We start from the raw sequence: 23,400 nt of genomic DNA, 5'->3' as shown, positions 1-23,400 counted from the left end.
TTCTCTAGTGAGTTTTTCGCTATATGTTACATACTCCTCGACTCGACTTGGCTAATCAGCTATCCCTCCATCCTGCTGTCATGCTGTCATGCTATCTTGCTATCCTAGTCCTCATCATAATCATTAGCATTAGCATTAGCATTAGCATCATCATGGTCATCGGCGTCTAGTTAATGCCCTCGTTAGGTAACAACAAAAGGTCAACAATTATATGCTAAGATGCCAAATGCATCTGCTAGAACTTGGGCGCTTTCATCAGATTGGACAAAATCGAATGCGTCTCGTTCTTCCGTCGGGTGATGTTAAAATATGTATATATATATATATTGGTGTTATATTCATATATGCAAATTTGTTGTTCATATCAGGGGTGTCAATACATATTAACTATATTACTATTTATATTCAAGTTTATATATATATATATATATATATATATATATATATATGTATATATTGACCGAATTAAAAACTTTTGTTTGAATCGTTTGGTTTTTCCCAACTTTTATTTTCATACATTTCACGTTTATCTCGTCGTGCGATTAATTCTCAATTAAATGCTAAAATTAAGTATAGAAAAAAAATGTTTCTCATTTTTGTATATGTATTACTAGATACATCATTTTTCGTATTTAAATATATATATATATATATATATATATAAATGTATATATATATATGGTTTTTTTTTTATATAGAATAAGGGTTGGTTTTGTGATCATTTTTCTGTTCTTTACTCGCTTTCGAAAAAAAAAAAACTAGTTTACACAAACAAAACGAAATTTTCTGCGAGTGTAAGTCGGGGAAAGACACGAACCTATTGACCGCCTCTATATACAAAGACAAACACGCATCCCTAATCTCAACCACACACACCCTGGCTCGCGCACAGAATAAACAGAAATCAGAACCTAGGCCAAACTTATGCCAAATATACATATAGAAAAAAGTGCATTATACAATAACGATTTGATGAACCATATCGTTAGATTCGACACAGATAGTTGCTATCATAAATCCTACAGCTATTTCAGGATCAGAATTCCCGATGGAAAGATGATCTGGAAGGAGACCATGGATCTATATATATATATATACAAGGACACATTGACGAGGAGGATCGGATGCATGCAGATGGTGAAGATGTAGACGAAGAAGAATACACATGGAAGACGGCAGGGACTCCAAACATGTATAATTAATTTACTGAATTGTCACTGCAATTTGGGGGATAGCATCCTGGCACCTACTTGCGAAGGCTTGTGGTCATTAGAAAAAAATTTCGTATTACTTTCAATATTGTTTTTTTTTTTCTTTGTTGAATTTTTTTTTTGTTTGGGCGCGTCATATACAAAAATGTTGTGGCTTTTGTGACTTAATACCTAGGTTTTGTATCCATATTATTGGCTTGTGGTTGTGGTTCTGGTTCTGTGGATCGTGCTGGATTTCTTCCCAGTGTCTGCCGGTGTGTTACTGTGTGTGTTTGTGTGTGTGTGTGTGTGTGTGTGTGTGTATTTCTTTTGCGTGTGTATAAATTACAGGTGTATGGGTGATGTGCCGAATTAAAATCGAAAAACAATAAGATTCCATTGAATTTGCTCATAGCGGTCCGTGGGATGACTTGGGAATGGGGTTCGGACTACATTTTTAATAACATTTTTGTTTTGGTTAATAAAATAATAAGAATTCGTGTATGTACCGACAACTTCGACTGAACCGTTCCCTTGCGGTTGGATTTCTTGAATTGATTTTGTTTCGATTTTCTTTAGTTTGTTCTTTTTTTGTTTTTTGTTGTGGTTTTCTCGTATTTGTTTTTTTTTTAAATTAGTTAACAAGTCTAAGCATAGGTGTGTGTATACAGTTATGAAAAAAAATAAGCATTATCAATTAATTTTAAACCTACGAACTAAACTTGCCTATGCAATCAATAATATTAAAAATAATAAGCTTTGGAAACATGTGCGAACATCTTTGTCGCCACGATCCATCGTAATTTTAATACAGAATAATAAGCAAAGATGATAAGTGATTTTTAAAAAAAGTTGCGAAGAATCATTTGCTAACCGAAGGAAATTTGCCATTTTCTTTTCTTTATTATTACTGCTGCTGTTGCTGCTGCTGCTGCTGCATCTGCTGCTGCTGCTGGGTTGCTGCTGGATTGCTGCGGATGTGTTTCGCTGACGGCTTTCACATTGCTCTTCCTTTGCTGCCTCCATCCGTATATGCATTATATATATACTCACTAAATGTACGTATGTTATTTACGCCTTAGAACATTGCTTTCTTGGTTTTAACCTTAGCTGTTTGCTTCCTTAATTTGTTGGTTGGTTGGTTGGTTGGTTGGTTGGTTTGTTTGTTTGTTTGTTTTCTATGTATTGTTAGTTTGTTTGATGGTTGCTTGTTTGTTTTTTTGTTTGCTCTGACAGTTCTGTGCCGAACCGTCGTCGTTGTTGCTGTCCTAGCCGTGTTGCTTTTGCTCTTGCAAGCCGTTGTCCAACGTGGTGCGTTGCTGGCGCCTTGTCCGCCGCTTCGATTGGCCGCCGGAGTTGGAGTTTGATGAGGTGGTGGTTGTAGTGGTTGTGGTGATGCCGTTGACGCTAATGCCCCGGTTGGTCGACTTTCTCCGGGCCTTGGCCTACAGCGTCTCCTCGAAGGCAGCCATGAGATCGCTCTGCATGTTCATATCAATTTGGCCAGCCAACTGCAAAGCACAGACATTTGTTTAGGCTTGAATTCAAGTGGGGGGAATATTTCGTTGATTGACTTACCGCTTCGCGCCTGCGCCGCTCCTGTTCGGCCCGCCGCTGTTCGGCTCGTTTGGCGGCTGCCCGATCCTGCGGCGATTGTTGGGCCGGCGAACTCTGTCCCTGGCCCCCCGGCGACGCCTTGATGTCTTCCACGCGCGATATTTGCGGCTGGGCATCGTGAACGCTTTTCCTGCAATTGTTATTAAAGAAAAATGTACGTTTAGATTGAGCTCCTTCCATTCGATTAGGTCGTCTGGTGGGATTGTAATTACCTTCCGCTCTCCATGGCGCCCAAGGGCGAGGCGGCCAAAATAGCCTGGGCGGCAACAGCGGCCGCCACATGTTGGGCCTGGGCGTGGGCCGCCACCTGTGTGAGCACCGCCACCTGTTGGCCGTAGTCGAGGGCGCCGCTGCCCATGCCACCGCTGGCTGGGCCACCACCACCGCCGCCTCCACTGCTGCCCTGACTATTGGAGCCAGGTCCGCCGCTGCCAACAATGCCGCCGACGCTGCTGTTGCTGTTACTGCTGGCGGCGCCGCCGCTGCCAACACCACTATTGCTATTGCTGCCAGCATTAAGCAGCGCTGGTCCGCCGCCGCCACTGTTGCTGTTGGCAGTGCCACCGCCGCTGTTTGGTCCACCGGCGCTGGCTGGTCCACTGCCTCCGCCGCCGCCGCCACTGCCACCGCTGCCCGCGCTGCCTGGTCCATTGCTGTTGGCCGAATTGCTGCTGTTGTTGCCATTGCCGGAATGACCGCCACCGCTGCCGGAACGCTCACGTTCCCGCTCGCGATCTCTGTCACGGTCGCGATCGCCAGTGATTGCCTGTTGGCTGGCCGAACCGGCACCGCCACTACTACCGCCGCCAGATGGATTCGAGGCACTGGAGGCCACCGCTGCTGCCGCCGCAGCACCTAATGCCACTGCCGCCGCTGCTGTTGCGGCTGCAACGGCTGCTGCTTGGGCCGCAGCGGCCGAAGCCGACGAGGATGAGGACGATGACTTATGGTGCTTTCGCTGCTGCTCCTTTTCGGCGGCCTCCTTTTGGTTCTTCTTCTCCTTCTCGGCCGCCTCCAGCAGCTTGAGACGGTCGCGTTCTTTGGCTTTGTTGCGGAACTGCTGGAACGAGTCCATGGCCGGTTTTGCCTTGCTGCTGCTCGAGCTGCTCGACGTGTGCGACTGCGGTGAGTTCGCCGATGCTAGGGAGGACCAGGAGCTGGCATTCTTCAGGTTCTGTTCGTTCGATGCCTTAAAGGCCTGCGCCAGTTTGCCCTGCGCAGATGCTGCAGCAGCCGCCGCCGCCGCCGCGCTCGTATGAAGCTTTATGTCCGAGGGCGACTGCTGTGGCGGCAACACCTTTTGATGCTGCTGCAATTGCTGCTTGTCCGGCGGACTGGGCATCATCGATTCGATGGGCTTGGGTATGATCAGCAACTTGTTAGCCACCTGCTGTTGCTGCTGATGGAGCTGCTGTTGGTGTTGCTGCTGTTGGAGATGTTGTTGCTGCTGCTGCAGCTGCTGCTGGGTTAGTTGCTGCTGCTGCTGTTGTTGGTGGTGTTGCTGCTGGTGTTGCTGCTGCTGCTGCTGGTGCGTCTGCTGTTGCTGCTGATGGTGTTGCTGCTGCAATTGCATCTGCTGCATCTGTTGCTGCTGAAGCGAGTGCTCCAGATCGAGGAATGAGGCTGCTGTCATATTAAGACCATCGAATCCGGCCATCCCGAAATCGGCCACATTGAAGCCATTGTTGTGCGCCTGCTGCTGCTGCTGCTGCTGCTGGGGATGCTTCTGCTGGTAGGCTGCCGCCATGTCCAGGTTGAAGTTCAGCAGATGATTGCCATTCATGCCGCCCACATTCTCCGCTCCTTTGCTTAGCAGCTCAGTCACATAGTCCATATGTTGCTGCTGTTGTTGCTGCTGCTGCTGCTGCTGCTGTTGTTGTTGATGGCCAAAGGGTTGCTGCTGCTGCTGCTGTTGCTGTGGTCCGGCGGGCTGCATTAGATGTTGCTGCATCAAGAAGTTGTCTGTCAGCCCCGATTTGCCCGTAGAGCCGGCGCTGAACTCCAACGAGGCAAGCGACTGCTCTACGGGATCATCAAATTGTGGTATCTGTTTGAGGCCCGAGGCCAGCGAGGCATTAGACATCGCATCCCCATGCGATCCGCCCAGTGGATTAGCGTTATTGTTGCTGCCGCCGTTATTGTTGCTGCTCCCGGTGTTATTGCCGCCGCCAGCACCACCGCCGCCGCCGGTGCTGTTTACACCGGACGTTAGGGCAGCAGCAAGTGCCGCATGATGCTCGCCCAGATCACCGCCACCCAGACCGGACGGCTTGTGCAGATTGCTGGCTATGCGAATGCCGCCGCTCGACTGACTGGTGGCCACCGTTGCTGTACCTCCGGCGAAACTGTGCGGCGGCAGGGCGGCATTGATGGGGCCACCCGGCGGCACTTTGCTTAGATCATTTGGTCCATTCTTGTTGTGCTGCTGCCCCGTCGCCGTCGGAACTGCAGCACCGGCAACTGGAACGCCGGCGCCGGCATGCATCATGTTTCCGGGAGCGGGCGCACCACCAAAATTGCTACCCGGCAGCGATGTCTTATTGTTGTTGTTTAGCATGGCAGCTGCCGTCAGTGGATTGGCATTGCCCAGCATGTTGGCTACACGAGGATAGGGGGAGAATGGGGAAGATAGGTAGTCCACACAAGACACAAGAAACGCTTGTTAGTACAAAGAAAAACACATTTTTACACAAATCGGGCGAATGGTGCACAGAAATCGCTGGAATATCCCCCAGTTAATAACAAATCTCTGTGCCCATAAACGCCGACTACTTATGTGGTACTTACACATTTGCGATGTGGGCGTATTGGAGTTCACCACATGGTCCAGACCCATTAGCATGGTCGTTGGCGAGAGGGCGCCACTCGGCAGGTTGCCGCCCATTACCACGTTTATACTTGGATTATTTACCTGCGAGGACAGATTTGAAGGAAGGGGAGCGCAGAAACGAGGGGAGAGGAGAAGAGGGTAGATGGAGAAGTGTTACATTAACTCTGGTTATCACAACAGTCAACAAGTAGGTTGCATCTGACACTTGATTATTTCGGAAATTATCATCTTGCATCCTCCTTTTGAAGGAGATCAATGCCAACAGGAATTTGAGATCCAGATGATAAATGATCGAAATAAGTATAGAAGGATTCCGGATTATCTGCCATGGGAGTGACATGGAGTCACTGCAGTTGCATTAGGTACTTACATTGCTTCCATTCGAGTCTCGGGATTTTTTCTTGCGCGGCGGTCGCTCGTCGCCATCACCTGTTGAAGCGGGAATAACCAAAACTTAGAATGAGAGAGGTTGGCTAGGAACGGCGAGGCGACCGAGATCGCAGGAAAGGAGCGGAACTAATGGGGTTTCAATATAATTAGCAGCAACAAAAGCTGGGAAAAATTCCGGGGGTGGAACTCTATCGCCCGATTGGTTAACTTCAAAACGCAGTTAAAGTTAGGCGTTTTAAAAACTTAAATCGTTTTTCAACTACCTTTAAAATGGTTGGTTTATGAATATGGTTGGTTCCTAAATGGAATCGAGACCAATATGGACCAATTTGGAGCGAATAGAGAGCCACCCCAACAGGCACAAGCGATAGTGAATTTTGGGGACTTAGATCGTATTCATACATGTCGTAAAAACAATACATGAGCGGTGGTTTACGGTTAACGGTTAACAGTTAACATAAATATAGATAGATATAGTAGTATAGGTGTATTAAAAATACCTCTTACAATGCCGATCGATGAAGCAATTGTGTCGTGGTGGGTGGGTTATCGTGGTGGTGGTTTTTGGAGTTTGGTGGATGAGCGGCCGCTTTTCGGCACTCTTTCTTCTCTTCTCTTCTCTTCTCTTCTCTGCACTTCTCTGTCTATCTGCCTTTCTCCGCCCACTCTCATATTTCAATATCTAAACTGTAAATGAACTGAAAAAGAACGGCCAGAGAGCACCCCCTCGTCCACCCCTCCTCCTTCTCTTCTCTTCATATTTTTTTTTTGAAATTGCTCCAGCCAAATGGGTAAAGGGACATTGGGTAATCGCAACCAAACCAACCATCGGGCTTTCCAATCGATATTTGTTATCGGTTTTGTTAAATAATCGCTACTTTCGCATGTTTATCGTTAAGTTATCTCTCCACTGTGAATAGAAATGAATTTTTGGCGGTAATGAGAAAACACACAGATAGTTTTTTTTTTCTTCTTTTTTTAATAAACATTTTCTTTTCTCATTTTTCGTTTTTGTTTGTTGTATTCATTGCGTTTTTTTTTTAGTTTAGTTTAGTTGTTGTTTGTTTCGCTGCTGCTGTTGCGCTGCCATTTTTTAATAATAAATATTATTATTGTTTTTACTATAATTATTTAAATGTATGCGTGTGTTTTCATAATGCTAAATGTGTGTGTGTGTGTTGGTTTGTTTGTATTTGTATTTGTATTTGTTTTCGTGTGTCGGGTTACGTTACGTAGTTCGCGTCGTCCGCTCTTTTTTCTTTATTCTTTCTTCTTATTCCCTCTACCTCCTTTCTTTCCCTAAGATTTTAACTATTTATCCTTTCATTTATTTTATTTTATACCTTATTTTATTTTATTTCTTCATTTATTTTGTTGTGAGACGCCTGTGCAAATTGAAACCAAAAATGCACCGATTTATCATACCTCATTTTGATTTTAATTTAAAGTGTTCGCTCGAAAATTTCTGCTTTCGGCTTCTAACAAAACGATTTTAAGCGTGTCTACGTGTGTGTAATGTTGGTGTTGTTGCATTTCTCTGCTCTGCTTTCTTTTTTTCCCTTTTTTTTTTTTTGTTGAACCACAGGTGACAATAATGGGGCTTTCACGAAAAACCATTTTCAATAATGGGAGGGTTGCTAAAGGAATTGGAAAAAGCGATTGCGGGATGTCGAAGAAAGTACAATATCTATATCACGTACATACAAAATGTCCGGATCCTGAAGCACAGGCAATCGGGTTTGAAAACAAAAACCTAAATCTATAAATAATCTGGGGCATAATAATCGAAATGTTTACTTGACTGTTTTGCTTGCTTAACTGATTGGCTCTCTTTAAAAACTGCTTGCTTTCGACCGTTGAGTTTTTCAATTTGAAAGTAAATATTGTTACATGTTGTGTGGAGTGCTTTTGTTTGTTGTTATCAATCATTGTTATTGTTGATTTTGCAATTTATTTCATTTTTCCTCCTGGCGATTTAAATTTGATTTAATTTAATAGTAAAAATTTAATATTTAAATTGATTTTATGCAATTTGTTTTGTTAATTTTTCTTTATTTCCATTGCATTATCATCTCGTCATATCATCAATCCTTCTCCTCTCTTTTATGCATTTTTTTTTGTATATTTTCGTAATATAATATATATATATTTATTTTTATTATTTTTTTTTTTTTGAAAAAAACGTGCAAACAATGTGTAAAGGGGAAAGCCGACAGCCGAAAAATAAATAATAAAATGTTTTCAAAATACATTTAATTATTTGTTTTCTTTTTGTATTTGTTTTTTGTTTTATACCTCTTTTTGATCATATGTATAGCATACATCTATCTATGCAAGTATAGCTATGTATATAGAACTAGTTGGAGTTTAGTAAGCTATAGAGCAAAAGACTCTATTTACGTTACGCTTGGTTCCATTCCGATTCGTTCCGCTCCTCTCATACCGTTAGTTATACCGTTACTTCTACAGACAGAGACAGACACAGTGGCAAGGACACACAGAGATAGAGAGAGAGAGAGATCAAGCGAGAGAGATTAAGAGCGAGCGAGGGAGAGAAAGAGATAGATAGACGAAAGAACACGATACCGTTACCCCACATTAAGTATTCGATTGTTATTGCTCCCGATGATTGATATTGGATATTTTCAATATATTTTTAATTCGTAATCCGTTAATTTTCATTTATCTTTAACTGTCTTTTCGGTTTTTCTTTTACTCATGGAGTCCTTTTGGAAGTGATCTGGAAGCGATTCTTTTATCGGATGACGGTTCTCCCACATTTATACACATTAAGTTAATGACATCAACAAACAATTAACCACGAACTAATGATATACAAATACAAAGTGATATTAGGCAATTCTCGTTTCTAAGTGATAGTGCGAGCTATTGCTTGCGAATTGTGCTAATTGCAGTGTTTCAGTTCCATTTCCTCCGCCTGGAAACACTTGTTTTTTTTTTCTTTTCTTTTCGAGGCTAAAAACGTTAAACTAATTAATAACATCAAATTTAACATTCACAATAGTCAGCCGACTTAATTAGAAGTTAAGTGAAGTATTCCTCAATGTTTCTTTACCCTCTAGCTTTAATTTGAATTTTGGGTAGTCCCCCCTCCTATTTTTTTTTCTCTCTTTCTCTCCGTGTTATTCTCTTTTTGTCACTTTTCTCTTACGTATTCTCTGCTTAGGTTGTATTTCGAATTACGTATTTGAATTTTTTGGCGTATAGGTGTTTTTCGTTCCATTTCATTTCGAAGCTTTTCATACTTTCTTTGTTTTTACACATTGTCTGCAAGTGTATCGAGAATTTCATACGTTTTTTGCATATGTTAAATGTTTCTTCTAATTGGTTCATTCAGTTTTGTTAAGAATTTCATATTATTATGTTTATTGTTCATTTGCATAATTATTATTATATATTACACACAGTTCTGTTACGTTGTGTAGGTGATTTGTATGTGCGTGTTTTGATCAGCTTACTACAAAAAAAAAAACCTATCGGCTGGATTACAATTACAGACAGTATGATGTAGGATCGATTAACATATTTGAATTATCAGGAAATAAGACTAGAAAACATGTGAAATTGGCACAGAAGTATTCGTTTCGGGGACTATGGGACTTGCACCCTGGAAAAGTCGGCGGAGTAGATTGCTCTAATGTCGCCTAATATGCGATACATATTATATGATCTAATTGATGGTCTGGTCTGGCCTACTAAAAAACAAAATAGTGCATAAACCCGGATCAGTTGAACATTTGATTTTAGTAGGGAATACATATAGATAATGATGATCGATGAAGATTGCTAGCAAGCTGCCTTGAAGATATACTCTCATGATGGATGCTTCTTCTGAGGGGTTATTATGTGTGTGGATTGTGGATGATAAGATTTTATTTCGATTTATTCGTTGATCTTTTATCGATCATGCATTGTTGCTCTGCTGTTTTGTTGATTTAATGGAGAGCTTTGATTTGGTTGATTGGTTCGATTGGTTGGTTTTGGTTTGGTTGGTTGGTTGGTTGATTGGTTGATTGATTGATTGATTGATTGATTGATTGATTGATTGGTTGGAGTTGGAATTCATTACTTTCATTTTCAGATTGGCTGCCCCCAATACACAATTGCTTCACGATTTTTTCAGCATATTCTCATAATAATCATAATAATAATAATAATAATCATAATATTGGTAATAATAAGGTTTTTCTTGTTCTTTTTTTAGAATGATTTTGTTTTGTTTTTTTTTTCAAAAGACTTAAAGTAGTAAAGAGTGTGTGTTTTTCGCATAATGTTCTCATTTTAGATAGTTTTGTATGTGTGTTGTGTAAGATTTTTCTCATTTACAAATACAATTCGTTTAATACCTACAAATGCTTAAATATGATATATATGTGTGTGGGTGTGTATATATAATTAAGTATGTACTAGACCTAGATTTATATATATAGTTATATATATATATATATATATATACACATACATATCGATTATATAACGTTTTTGCCGTTCTGTTCGTGTTGTTCTCGTCTGTATTTAAGAGTATCTGTTTTTTAAAATTGTTTTTTGGGTCTTTCCAACCGTCTGATATTGTGATAACCGAACACCCAACTCTGATGTGACTCTGATCAAGTGCGAATCGAAACAAAAACCTCAGTTTAAACGTTCCTTCAGCAAATTTGTTTAACAACTCTGCCATGTAACTAATAGTCTTAAACATGTTTTGTTTCCCATATGGGCTTGGCGGCCATGTCCGTTTTCGAAATATTCGAATAAAATACATTTAAATATTGATTCAACTGACACATTTTACTCGTTTCTCAATTCACGTCGCTAAACTCCATATATTCGGGTGCATTTGTTTTCTTAGAGTAAATGCATATTGCACTTTTTCACGAACTTGGTTCTTGGGCATTTCTAAAAACAACACATTCCAGTAAAAATAAACAGATTGAAAAAAAAAACAAAAAAAAAAAATGAAGTAAATCAGAGTTGGATGTCCTATTCCTGTGGGCATCGCATATCCCATTCATATCAGACGATTGGCAAATGGAAATTTTCAACTTTCTGCAGTCTGGGGTCGTCCTGTTGTTCTCTTTTGTTGTTTAGCACACGAAAACATAAACAAAATGCGCTAAATTCAATAATTTAAGATACCCTATTTGAGCGAGACAGGGAAGTGGGTTTCTGTGTTCTTCTATTTTCGAGCGGGATATCTTGGTCAGTCGGTCTGGTCTTCAATAGAAATAATGCCCTTATCATCTCCCCCTCTCGCTCGCTCCCCTGTGCTCCTATGCTCCAGACTCAGTGTCTGTCTCCCTCTATTTCGTAGTTCGTAGTGTGGGTGTGCGTATCTGTGTGAATTTTTGAAGCTAACTTAAAAATGATAGAAAGAATTGTTGGGCAGAAAAACACAATCATCTGCATTGGCATACGCTTATGCGCTTGCTAATTATTACAACTAGATAAACCTATTTAAATCCAACTCAATTAATTAAGTCAATCGCTCTGTTCAAGTCAAGTCTGATTCTGTGCGACTTCTATTCATTTCATATATATATATATATTGTTTTTTTTTGCAGTACATATTTTTACAATTTCAACGGGTTTTAATGGTTTTCCTAGATCCTAGACTGTTCATTGCTCGTTCGAAACTTCTGTTCTCTGACTCAAGCCACGACCGCCCCGCCACGCCCCTTCGCCTTAAGCCTTTAGTTACCTAATGTAAAACGATAATATAATGTAAATGATGCCGACTCGGTTGCTGTGTGTGGATCTGTCTCTTAAATCGCAATGCATCTGAATCTGTATCTGAATCTGAATCTGTATCGGTTTTTGTGTGTTCAGTGAGTTTGTTGTTCCTTTCTCAAACAACGTATCTATATATATATATATAATATATATATATATACATATATATTTATATTTGCATATTTCTATGTATACTAATTAAAAAAAAAATTGTATAAAATAAACAAACAAACAAAACGCGTCCTAACCTGCTTCACTGTCGCTCGAGTCACTCGAACTGCTATCACTCGAACTCGACGACGACGAATCGCTGGAACTGGAACTCGACGACACGGGATTCGCCGGCTGCACTGCCTCGACCTTGTTCGAAGCGGACTCATCTGCGGATAATGGTAAATATGTCGGAATTAGTATTGGAATTATAATCGCTGTGTTGTCTGCAGATGAGCACTGCCAATTGTTGGCAATTGCAATGCTAGTACATACCTTTCTTGGCGGTTTTCTTGCTTGCCCCCAGTTGGCCGGTGACGTCCTGCAGGCGCTTCTCCAGCTCCTGCTTCTTCTCGGCCATCTGCTCGTCCTTCGACTTGCCAGACGGCTTTTTATCTGCGAGAGGGAAAAACGACATACTTAGATTGATATTCTCAACTAGCAGTGAGATGACGGAAGAGGGGGGGAGAAAGATTGATCGGGGGATATATAGGATGATATAGGATCATGCTCGAAACAAAATGTATTCAAAACGTTTGGACGGGGGGGAAAAAAAAGGTAAAGCGGCAATGTCATTAGCGATGTTATAAAAATCTCTTGAGTATAATCAAAAGCCAATATCAAAAGGAATTTTTATCACATGAGGAATTTGCAATTTAGAGATTTCTGTAACACATCGGCACTTCTACAGCATTCACAAGCTACTTGAGGAAAGGGAAAGGGGTTTCATTTAATTTGTCCTTATATATTTTTTTTTTTTTTGCATGCACTTGCTAGCTACAGATAAACTGGATAGAAACTCGAGTGTTGAAAATCTTAATCATAAGGATTTGCAGTTTGATACATTTGATGCATTTGGTTTTTTATTTTTCGAGTTTAACTAACTAAACATGACCACTACGGTTTTCGGTTCGAAATTAAAATCAAATTTGGAAGCGCAGTCAGCAAAGCCAAAATGGAAATGGGTTCTTCTGTTCTCAGTTTTGATTTGGATATAGATTGCTCAGATGTCTGATGTTCTTTTGATCTTTTGGTTGTGCCTCTAACTTGACTCTTGTACTTGGTCTTGGTACTTAAATTTTCATTAGCTTTTGCTGTTCTTGCTGCTTTGCTGTTGCTTTTGCTATTGCTTTTGCTTTTGCTTTTGCTTTTGCTTTTGCATTTGCATTTGCTTTGGCTTTTGTTGTGGTCTCGGTTTAGTTACAAACTTACAATATGGCTTACGTGTTTTTTTGCGCAAACACGACGCCACATAGCTTTCTAGCTCGCGCAGCGTCGACGGCTTCAGCGTCTCAAAGTCGATCTCTATTTCATCGGGGTTGGAGTCACGCAGCGATGGCTCCCGATTCTGGATAATGTGAACCACACGGCCCAGCTTGTCACCTGCGAACATAATAAGAAATCAGTGGCGCTCTACAGAAGTTGTGTAATATCGACGGCATTGTCAGTACTCAAAGGATCAAACAAAAAATCCATCGTTTTTAAATCGCGTCAAATAGAGTAGAAAACTTATTATGGGGCTGATCTTACCTGGCAACTTGTTGATGTCGAGCGACAACTGGCGCTTCTCATCATACGACATTGGCTTGGCCGTGTCCTCCTCCTCGGAGTCAAAGTTCATCACCTGGCTAGGTTTCTTCTTGCTGCTGCCGCGCGCGCCGGCGCCACCGGTGCTGGCATTCGCGCCACCAACACCACCGCCAGCGCCCGCCGAACTGCTGCCCTTGGCCCGCTTGGAGGCATTGCCGCCGCCCGCTGCTCCAGCACCGCCAACACCTCCCACAGATCCAGCGCCCGCTGCAGCTCCCGCTGCGCCACCAGCCGCATTGCCCGCAGCCGCATTATTGCTGGCTCCAACGCCGCCGGCTCCGCTGCCCTTTGCGCCACGTCCGCCCTTGCTCTTAGCACCTTTACCGCTGCCAGCCGTCGTACCGCCGGCACCTGCCGCTGCGCCCGCTGCCAGAGCGCCGGCCAGGGTGCCCGCCTTGCCGCCCGACGATGCTCCTGCTGCTGTCACACCGGCACCAAAGCCAGCACCGGCCGCGGCACCGCCGCCCGCCAGCTGGCTAAATGCCATGGCCACGTCGTGAACCTGGCTGTGCAACGCACCCACATTGGGAACGCCGCCTGCGACGGCTGCTCCGCCATGGCCAACCAACGAACCACTGAGCAGCGCGTTGAGATTAGCGCCGCCCGCTCCGCCGGCACCCAAGGCACCGACACCGCCTGGCACGGAAACGCTCCCATGGCCGCCGGATCCGGGACCGCCTGCTCCGCCAGCATTTGCACCGCCGCCCGGGGCGTGACCATGGTGCGAGGCCGAACCGGAGCCTGATCCGCCGCCCATTGACTTCTTCTTTTCCTTGAGTTTTTTCTTCGCCTTCTTTTTGGCGGAGGCCTCCTCTGACAGCTTGCGTATCTCCTCCTGCAGACCGAGCAGCTTAGACTCGAGCATCTTCAGCTTAGCGCTGCGCTCCTCATCCGAGTTTGATTCGTTCTCGGTGTCGCTGGAGTCCTCGCTGGACGAATCGCTGGCATCGTGCTTGAGTGAGGAGGAGCCGCCGTATCCATGACCATGGCCATGTCCGTGACCATGACCGTGACTGTGGCCGTGGCCGTGACCATGCCCGTGGCCATGTCCATGATGGTGGGCCGCATTGGCCACCGGCTCATCGGGGATGTTGGCATAGCGCATCTCAAATACGTCCTGCAGCTTGCGACCCATGGCCACAACATCGTGATCTGGCGGATTGTACTTGTAGCAGTTGGTGAATATTAATCGCACGTCGGCGGCGAATTCCGGCGCGCTCTTGTACTCGCGATTGTCCATTTTCCGCTTGACTGTCCCCAGATCCATTGGTTTCTTAATGATGTCGTGGTAGTCATGCAGGCCAAGCATTTCCGCGTCCACTGGCTTGTAGAACGGCCAAGCATAGCCCGAGTGCTTCTTCGAGAAGAGCTCCTTGAGGATTTCGTTGCACGACTTGAGCGCATCCGACAGCTTCTCCTTGTTCTTGGCCACCGCAACACCAGCCACGCCGCCGGCAACTAGACCGCCAAGTCCGGGCACTCCGGAGACGCCAAGCGGCGACATATTGTATCCCGAGCCCTGGAATGTAAGATCCTGTGGTTCAGAATGTCCCATCGTTTCGGTTTTTGATGATTTGGTTGATTTGGTTGATTTGTGGTTTGTTGTTGGTGTTGTTGATTGATTGGTGTTGTGGTTGTTGTTGGTGTTGATTTGATCGATCGATTGATTGGTTGGTTGAGTGCAAACAAAATCAACGCAAAAGAAAAGAAAAATAAACGAGCAAAAAGCAGCATGGGGTTAGCATCGAAATAAATCAAATGGTTCTAAAATATGTAAATGATTGCAGATCATGCGAATAGAATGAACTTCACTCTTCATATAGCAGGTCAAGTTAAATCCCCTTCGCATGTCTCTGTGACAAAATGATTACCGATCATGAGGATGAAATTCGACTCCATTGAGAATATTTATTCGAGGTCAAATCAAATCCCCACTCACGTATTTTGTTTTATTTACAAATCTATGAAATGGTATTCGAGTAAAAGGCAGGACGGCGTATAGTGTATGATTTGATCGATTGTTGTTGTGCATTAGGATTGGATTTTATTGTAATTGCAAAGGAAATTATTCAAATGACCGAAGTATATTCTTGGCACATCAAAAGTAATGCAAAACAGGAGCTTTTATTAAACTAAGAAGACTTAGTGTGGCAATAAGGACTTTATTAAAACTAAATACAAATTTATGATTTCTGATCAATCTAGCTGACTTTATGGATTGGCGCACATTGAGTGAATTACAAAAAATTAACCCCAAAGATTTTGACTCCTGAATATAAACATATAAATATATGTACATATGTGAGAGCTCTTGAGGAACTATGATCATACTCATACGACTGGTGATGCCCGTTACTCTTACCTTCTTGCCAATTACCTGACGATTCGACTCCCGCCGCGTCGCAATCTTCGCCGATTTGGAGTCCATTTGCGCGTACGGGGATTCAAAGGCATTGGCCGTCGGCGTGGTTGTGTCCGCCTTCCGTTTGACGCCCTTCTTTATTTTGGCGGGCTGCTGAGGCGGTATCACGGCGTCGACTCCGACGCTGACGCCCGCATTCACATAGGCCTGAACGGCGTTGGCGGCATTGACGGCAACTGCTGGTATTGTTCCTGCTCCTCCAGCGGCTCCCGCTGCACCTCCCGCCGCCGCCGCTGCAGCTACTGCTGCTGCCGCCGCCGCTACTGCGGCTGTACTGCCATCTAGAAGCGAGGAGCTATTGACCGCCGTCTGGCCGGGCGCACCGGGATAGGCGCCCGTTTGGCCCGTATTTAGAAGACTAGCCATAAGGGCTTCAGCATTGCGATTGGCTGCAGCTGCACCTGGCCCACCAGCGCCGCCAGCCATCGCTGTCGTCGTCGTATTGGTGCTGCCGGGTACCGTGTGCGGTGGCATTGTGCTAATCGGTGGTATGGACGGTGCACCGCCGGCCGTCGATGAAACCGTGCCGCCCATGGCGGATACGGGTCGGGCGGCGGTCGCTCCTCCCGCACCGGAACCCGGCTGAGTTCCTGGTGTGCTTGAAGATCCACCGCCTGCTCCCGTCGCTCCTTGCAGGCCGGACTGTTGCGCGGATGAGGCAGCCGCTGACACTTTGGTGGAGCCACTACCTGGTCCGCTGGTAACTGCTGCCGAGGATGTACCAGAACCCGTGGTTGCTCCAGCGCCACTCGACGATGACTTGGGCGTAGCCGGCGCCCGTTGCTTCTTTTTTCCACCCTTGGCCGTAACCGGCTCCAGTTCGAGCTCCTCCTTAGGCATCGATTCGATCTTCTGCAGGAAGACCTTCTCGAGCGTCTGGGCCATAACAACTACATCCTCGCCAGGCTTGTTGTAGACATAGCAATTGTTGAACATCGTATTGAAGTCGTGTATGGTCTCCTTGGCGGACCAATAGTAGTTGTTCTCCAGCCGCTTCTTGATCGTACCCATGTCCATGGGTTGTTTGATGATCTTGTGGTAGTCGGGCAGGTTGAGCTTCTTGGCATCGACGGGCTGTTGAAAGGGCCACGAAAAGTGGTGCTTCCATATCACCTTCATCACCGTCTTGATCAGATATTGCAATTGGTTCGTATTGCGGCCGGGCCGCTCCGCTGGCGGAATCACCGGTGGCTGTACAATGCCATTGACTGGCTCCACGGGTGGCTCGTAACGAGGCGGTGGCTCACTGGACGACATGGTGGTGGTGGTGGTGGTTCTTGTGGTGGTTCTGGTGCTTCAGTTTGAGATTTGTGTCTTGGGATTAAGGATCCGGGTTGATGGTTATCCGACTGAGACGGCCAACACACACACTCCACCTACACACACACACACACACACACACGGGCCGCCTCCGTCTCTCCTCCTTGTCCTCTAATTTGATCCTCCTTGCGATTCCTTCGTATGAGGGTATGTAGGGGGAGGGTGAAAATGGGTTTAGGGAGGGAACTGGTCTTATGTGACCGGTGACCACCTCCTCCTCCTGCGACTGACAACGCCTACTCCTGCTGTTCCTGCGACTCCTACTCCTGGTAATCCTCCGCCGCCTATCGTTTTTTCAGCTCCTGATCCTGGTGCTCCTGTTCTGGTTTTTGTTAAAAATCTCTTCTTGTTCAAGGGATAATATTGTGTAGTGGTCCGTAGTGATTGCTTCATGCTCAGCAATGTCTGTGCACTGTGGTATATTAAGAAAATACATGATTTAGTTGGATTGTCAAGAGTATTTAGAGGATGGTACTCACCTCGCCTGCTCCAGATTCTCAGGGCCCAGGCTCCTCTCATTGGAATCGGATGGCTTCACCTGATTCGAGGGCCAAGGACTTCACAAGTACAACTGCTACTGGAGTCATTGTAGCTTTGTATCCTTCTTTATTATTGGAAAAAATCTTAGCACAGCACAGACGGCTATAAATCTGTAAGAGAGAGTAAAACACAAAAAAAAAACCAAGTTAGCCGGTACATTCGGATATTTTGCAACTCTGGTCGTGGGATTTGCATTTCACAACACTCCTCCACGGAGGGTTACATAAACAAAAAATAAATAATGGGGCCCACAAACAAACAGACAGAAACGAAACTAACAATTACAATCTCGCTAAAAGTGCGGCGGTTGCCATAAACAATATGCGACACCAACGAATGTAGAATGTAGAATATACAGAGGCGGCAGGAAAACGGAAAACACAAAACAGAACACAGAACACACGGAAGAAGCTGAAAACACGGAGAACGAACAAACGCATACACTCGCACACACAAGCCAAGTGCAAAACAATCAATTGCGAGCACTTTTTAACAGCATTCAAATCACTTGCTTCGCAATATTCCTAGTATTTATTACTTCATGCGTTTGACTGTAGATTTCAACATTATTTTTAGACGTTTTTCTTTACTTTTTTTGCAGTGTCTGCCGTTTCATTTAGTTTTTCCCTTCCACCGTTTTCGTCGTGAGTAGTTACTTTGCCGCCGTTTTTCCCATCCACAGCGAAAATAGAGAAGGGCGAACAGGCCACAGAGAGCAACACAAAAAAAGATGAGCCAGAGCGAAGCGGCGCTCTCATTTTCTAGTTCGAAATTCGAGAGAGCGCCCGGCTCACACATACACGCATACGCATACCGCACAATAGAGCTGTCTCGCTTGCACTTGAGGGTAAAGAGCAACCAAAGCAGGCAAATGGCGCACGCTTAACGCTGCAAAATACGTTTTTTTAACCCAAAAAAAAAAGCCTTCAATAAACACAATAAATATACATTAATGCAAACGCACAAACCAATGATTAATTTAATTCCACACACGCAATGCCAATGTCTCTACACACAGAATGAATATGGCGTGTGTTGTGTTTGCATTGAGAGAAATTCACCACGCCGCCTTTTTAAAGTTGAATTCTTGTCAGTCGGCATGATTCATTCGCTTTGTTTGTTGTTGTTGCAGCGCTAATGCAAACGCCATGCCAAAAGGCAATAAAATGCACGTAATTCCAACATTTCTACGTTTCTCAAATTTTATTTAACACCCTCAACTAAGTGTGATAGGCAGCGGAGAGAGATGTGTCAGCGAGAAAGAGGAAGAACGAACACACACACACACGCATACGCATACAGTGGAATAATTTCCCTTTTGCCGATATTCCTAAATGACAGTGGACAAATTGCTTTTAAGTTGCACTCTAAAATCCATTGTACAGTTAATTGGAAAATCTCTGGTTCCCACAATGGTTTCTTTAATGTTTATATCTGTTAGTATCTGTAGGTCAAACACAAACACTGGTCTTTGCTTTTTTGCGTCGATTTGTTTATTAGCCAGCTAGAGTTTTTGTTCATGTTGCGAATTTATTTACACTCGCACACACACACATGTGGACTTGTGCCGCCGGCCGGCAAGTGATGTTTCTTTTTCTTCTCTTTCCATCTTTTTTTTTTGTTTTGGATGGCTTTCACTTTGGGCTTTACAGTTATCAGCTGTATCTTCGAAGCTGCATTTAATTGTCCGATTTGGCCCACTGTGTTTTTGTTAGTTGCCAAGTGTGCGTGTGGGAGTGTGTGTAAGTACGTTTGTGACGCAAAATTAAACGGAAGAATAACGAACACGAACGAAGGTAGACACCAGCAAGGCCAGCCAATGAATATGACGTATTCGGCCCATTCTAAACTCGCCTCGCCACATTTATAATTGGAATATTAGGAATAACAAATATTTAATACACAATAGCGGGCGACTCTCTCGCTCTCACAACAAAACAAAACATTAACTGGCACTCACACACACGCACTCTAAACACAGGAGAGAGAGAGAGAAAGAGGGGCATGAGAGCAAAAGCCAAGAGCGCAGAAAGAGAGCGAGAGCGGGCGAACGTACGGTTGTAATTATGTAGTACAGTAGACTTTGAGTTTTCAACAGAAATTCACGTAGAACGATACGATGACGTAGAGCAAGAATCAGAAGTTGCGGAAGAAGAAGAAGCAGAGACAGCAACGGCATGCATTGAATATGAAATTGGGAATGAGTGTTTTTTTAAAAAACGACCGATGATTGAAAACCTTTCATTATATTATTTTGGTATTTTCTATATTACTTGCATTTCTTGATTAAAACTAAATCAGGAACCTTACTTCAATTCAAGCAAATAAACAAAGGTCAACAGTTTGTAGCAGAAAAATACAAACATTATTTTTATTTACCTCGCCAGTCGAAAGCTCATTCACCAAGAACTCAACTCATAAATTAAATATTGTTATTTCTGTCCTGCTTAAAATCCATGCACTTGAACTACGGGCAAATATATCAATTTTATTTAAATAAATAAAATTCTCGAGTGAAGCACACTCACTAGCACACACACATACTAACGAACGCTCTCGGCTGAAAGTTGCAGCTGCTCAGGCGTGCGATAGAACGAGACAACGGTAGGGGCCAACGTAAACGTAGCCAAATGCAAATATGGCGGCATGTCGCCGCCATGTGTATTTGTGAGTGTGTGTGAAGTGGCATTCGAACAGGGAGAGCATTTGTTGTTGTAGGTTTTAGTGCCATCGTTGTGTATCTGCACAAAGAGCGAGAGAGAGAGAGGGAACGAATAGGATAAAGGGCGTGGGATGGAAGGGGGTGGGAAAGGGGAGCTGCCTCTAGGTTAATAAATCGTGCTAATAGTGGCACGAATTTAAAGCCGGTTTACATGGCAACATGCAGCAAATGCAGAAGCCAAAGAAGAAGCAGAGGCATCAGAAGAAGCAGCAAAAAATGAAGAGCAAGGCACCAAAAAAGCATCAATGAATTCCCAGTTCGGGAGAGAGAGAGAGCCGCCGCACCGCAATCGCAATATTGCGCTTATTTACGATAAACATATCTTCAATTTAGCGCCCGACAAGTAAACAAACAAATTGCGTTTGCCTATTTACGCGCCAACCAGCAAAGTGCATAAGCAACAACAATTGCACTCACACGAGAGCGAATCAACGAAAATCCTAAATGCCGGTAAAAAGTACATACATATATGTCTTTTATAGAAAGAGATTAATGGAAATTGGGAGAGGGCGCGAAGATATTTGCCATGGAGTATCACTATAAAATATAGGAAATCTGAAGGATGCAGAGATACTATTTTCACAACATAAAAGAAAATCTCTAAAAATGTGAAAGTAAAACGAATGAAGTAATAACTTAAAATCTTTCCAACAAATCTCACATCTTTGAACTATAAACCAATAATTGATACAAAATTCAAACAATAGGTTATTTTTTATCGGCAATCAATATGCTAGCTACATTTTACATATACAATAATAATAACAAAATAATAAAACTAAATATCATTTGGACTGCTTTACTTTCAAAAACGATGGAATGTTGCAATCGTGTTGAATAAACGTATTTAAGTAGCAAGTTGCAGATTAATTCGAAATCATCCTGGGAACATTTGGTATCTCAGTTATTTCACAAGAAAATTGTAAATAAACATAGAATGCATATTTTTCCCAGGGCCAAGGGGAAAAGGGTTGTTGCTGCAGTTAAGAAAATCCGTTAAAAAGCAGCTGTCGTGTCAACATTTCCCTCCATTTTGCAGGGTTGCTGACCCCTAAGCAAATACTCGAAAACTAGGAGAAAATGCAAATAGTCCTTGGGGCAACAAACCAAAGGGGCACGGGTGCATCTTTTTCCACAGTGTGGAGGTGGGCGGCTAAGGTGGTGGAGACGGGGTTAAAGCCACGTGCGCTACACCTTTTAAACTTACTTTTCCTTTGGATTTCCTCGTTGTTATTTCTTTTTTTTTTTTGGTTAAATCCACACGTTCTGTTACTGCTTATCCGCTTTAATGGGCGAATGTATATCCGAATGACTTTTGATTTTGGCTTTGTTTATGGCCGCGCTGCCGCTGGATGTTGATGTGGTTTTTGTTGCTGTTGGTTTAGCCAAGTTTAGCTTGTCGGTTTTGTTTGTTTGTTGTTGTTGCTTAAAATCGCATTGCGTTGTTGCTATTGTTGTTGTATTTAAAGTGAACATATACAACATACAGATTGTACACGATTGTTAAAAAGTTGCAACTGTAAAAATAAAAACAAAAAATATTGGTCACTTCGGGCACTATTTTTTTTTTCGAGTTTTGGATTTGCGCGCGCGAGAGAATAAGTGCGGTGCTAAGAGAGAGAACGAGAGAAATTCCCAGCGACAAATGTATCGTAACCCACAACGTAGCCTCTTCTGTACGTCACCACGCTACGTAGGCAACGTAACGGTATGCTAACGTTATTGACGGAGCCGCAAAACCGCAAAATTAAAAAATACAATAACAAAATCGACAAAATTATAGATTTTCAATGTGCACGTCGGTTTCTTTTTGCTAGCGAAAAACAACTAGCACAAGTATACTTTGCTTTTGTTTTTTCTCATTTCGAGTGAAACTTTTCGCGCGCTTCTGCGTGTGTATTCCTCTTTTTCGTTATTTCTTTTTTTATTTGTTAATATTATTCACTTGGTGACTACACACGTTCATGCTCATGCCCTCACTCGACAAACACACGCACACACACTGACGAACGTTTCTGCTTCTTCCTCCTCTTTCGTTCGCTTTTGTTCCACCACCGAAAAAAATGAAAAAAAAAAAATTGTCATGTCCATTGAAGTCTCACATTTTTCAAATGCATTTTTTGGCGCTAAAATCGTGCAAATTTCATTATTTTTCCATTCGCCACGGATGCCCCGCAATTAGCACTCCACTCCGAACACAAATTTATATAATTTTTGCCATTTTTTACCACAATTTTTAGTAATTTCTACACACCGATATATACGTACGCGCTACGATTTTTCGACAAACGCGCGAGTTTCTTCTGAGTCGCCATCAAATATACAAAATTTTTTTTTCGAAATTACTGAAAATGCGAATACACACACACACATGGACAGCCGACGGGCACGAGGCGCACGCGCTTGCTACATGCGGCTATGCCACTCTAGCGCACTGCTTTTATTGATAAACCGAGAGTGGGACAGCTAGAGCTACCGGCCGAGAGAGAGAGAGTGAGAAGCGCGTTCTGTGCGAGTATGTGTGAGAGAGAGCCAGAGAGCAAAGTAGTCACAAATACTCGCACACAAACTCATAGTGGCTTTCGTTCTCTCCTTTTCTTAACCATTTGCACGTACTTTTAGCTTTTTCATATGGCTGTTTGGGGAATTCACAAGTAATTTACACTTATGTTGTTGTTAGTATCTATCCATTTATACTGGTAGAACGGAAATTCGTCGGCTACTTTACATTAATTTCGTAACGTAAGCGCAACAAAAACAAGACTGTCATCGATATAAGCAGGCGTTTTTGTCTGAAACTATCGGGCAATAGGGTACT

General features: G+C 43.4%; 1 protein-coding gene across 10 annotated transcripts; it reads right to left on the bottom strand.

Annotated features, from left to right (window-relative positions):
• Positions 1 to 1,314: 1,314 nt before the first annotated feature.
• LOC120456167 (homeotic protein female sterile) lies at positions 1,315 to 23,376 on the bottom strand. Of its 10 annotated transcripts, none has more exons than XM_039642816.1 (13): positions 23,246 to 23,376; positions 21,790 to 22,099; positions 17,800 to 17,970; positions 15,956 to 17,732; positions 13,519 to 15,112; positions 13,201 to 13,371; positions 12,265 to 12,384; positions 12,027 to 12,158; positions 6,008 to 6,066; positions 5,595 to 5,718; positions 3,020 to 5,405; positions 2,769 to 2,937; positions 1,315 to 2,701 (listed from the first exon to the last, which is right to left on the bottom strand). In XM_039642816.1, the coding sequence occupies exons 4-13, from the start codon at positions 17,255 to 17,257 to the stop codon at positions 2,636 to 2,638; spliced, it is 6,123 nt and encodes a 2,040-aa protein (XP_039498750.1). In that variant the 5' UTR covers positions 17,258 to 17,732; positions 17,800 to 17,970; positions 21,790 to 22,099; positions 23,246 to 23,376; the 3' UTR covers positions 1,315 to 2,635. The 10 variants fall into 10 exon arrangements, with proteins under 10 accessions (XP_039498750.1, XP_039498748.1, XP_039498752.1 ...); XM_039642814.1 differs by having other exon boundaries at positions 23,199 to 23,345; XM_039642818.1 differs by lacking the exon at positions 23,246 to 23,376 and adding an exon at positions 22,811 to 22,910 and having other exon boundaries at positions 13,519 to 15,097; positions 15,941 to 17,732.
• Between the last annotated feature and the right edge of the window lie 24 nt (positions 23,377 to 23,400).

This window comes from Drosophila santomea, chromosome X, assembly GCF_016746245.2.
Source record: "Drosophila santomea strain STO CAGO 1482 chromosome X, Prin_Dsan_1.1, whole genome shotgun sequence".
Taxonomy (NCBI): Eukaryota; Metazoa; Arthropoda; class Insecta; order Diptera; family Drosophilidae; genus Drosophila; species Drosophila santomea.
The sequence above is the reverse complement of the archived record's forward strand: the minus strand, read 5'-3'. Positions and strand labels throughout refer to the sequence as shown.

Excerpts from the sequence above, each read along its gene's own strand:
- LOC120456167 (XM_039642816.1), bottom strand. The coding sequence starts at position 17,257 with ATGTCGTCCAGTGAGCCACCGCCTCGTTACGAGCCACCCGTGGAGCCA. Across the intron at positions 5,719-6,007 it reads GAGACTCGAATGGAAGCAAT|GTAAATAATCCAAGTATAAA; the intron begins GTAAGTACCTAA and ends CTGTCCTCGCAG. Across the intron at positions 2,938-3,019 it reads GGCGCCATGGAGAGCGGAAG|GAAAAGCGTTCACGATGCCC; the intron begins GTAATTACAATC and ends TAACAATTGCAG.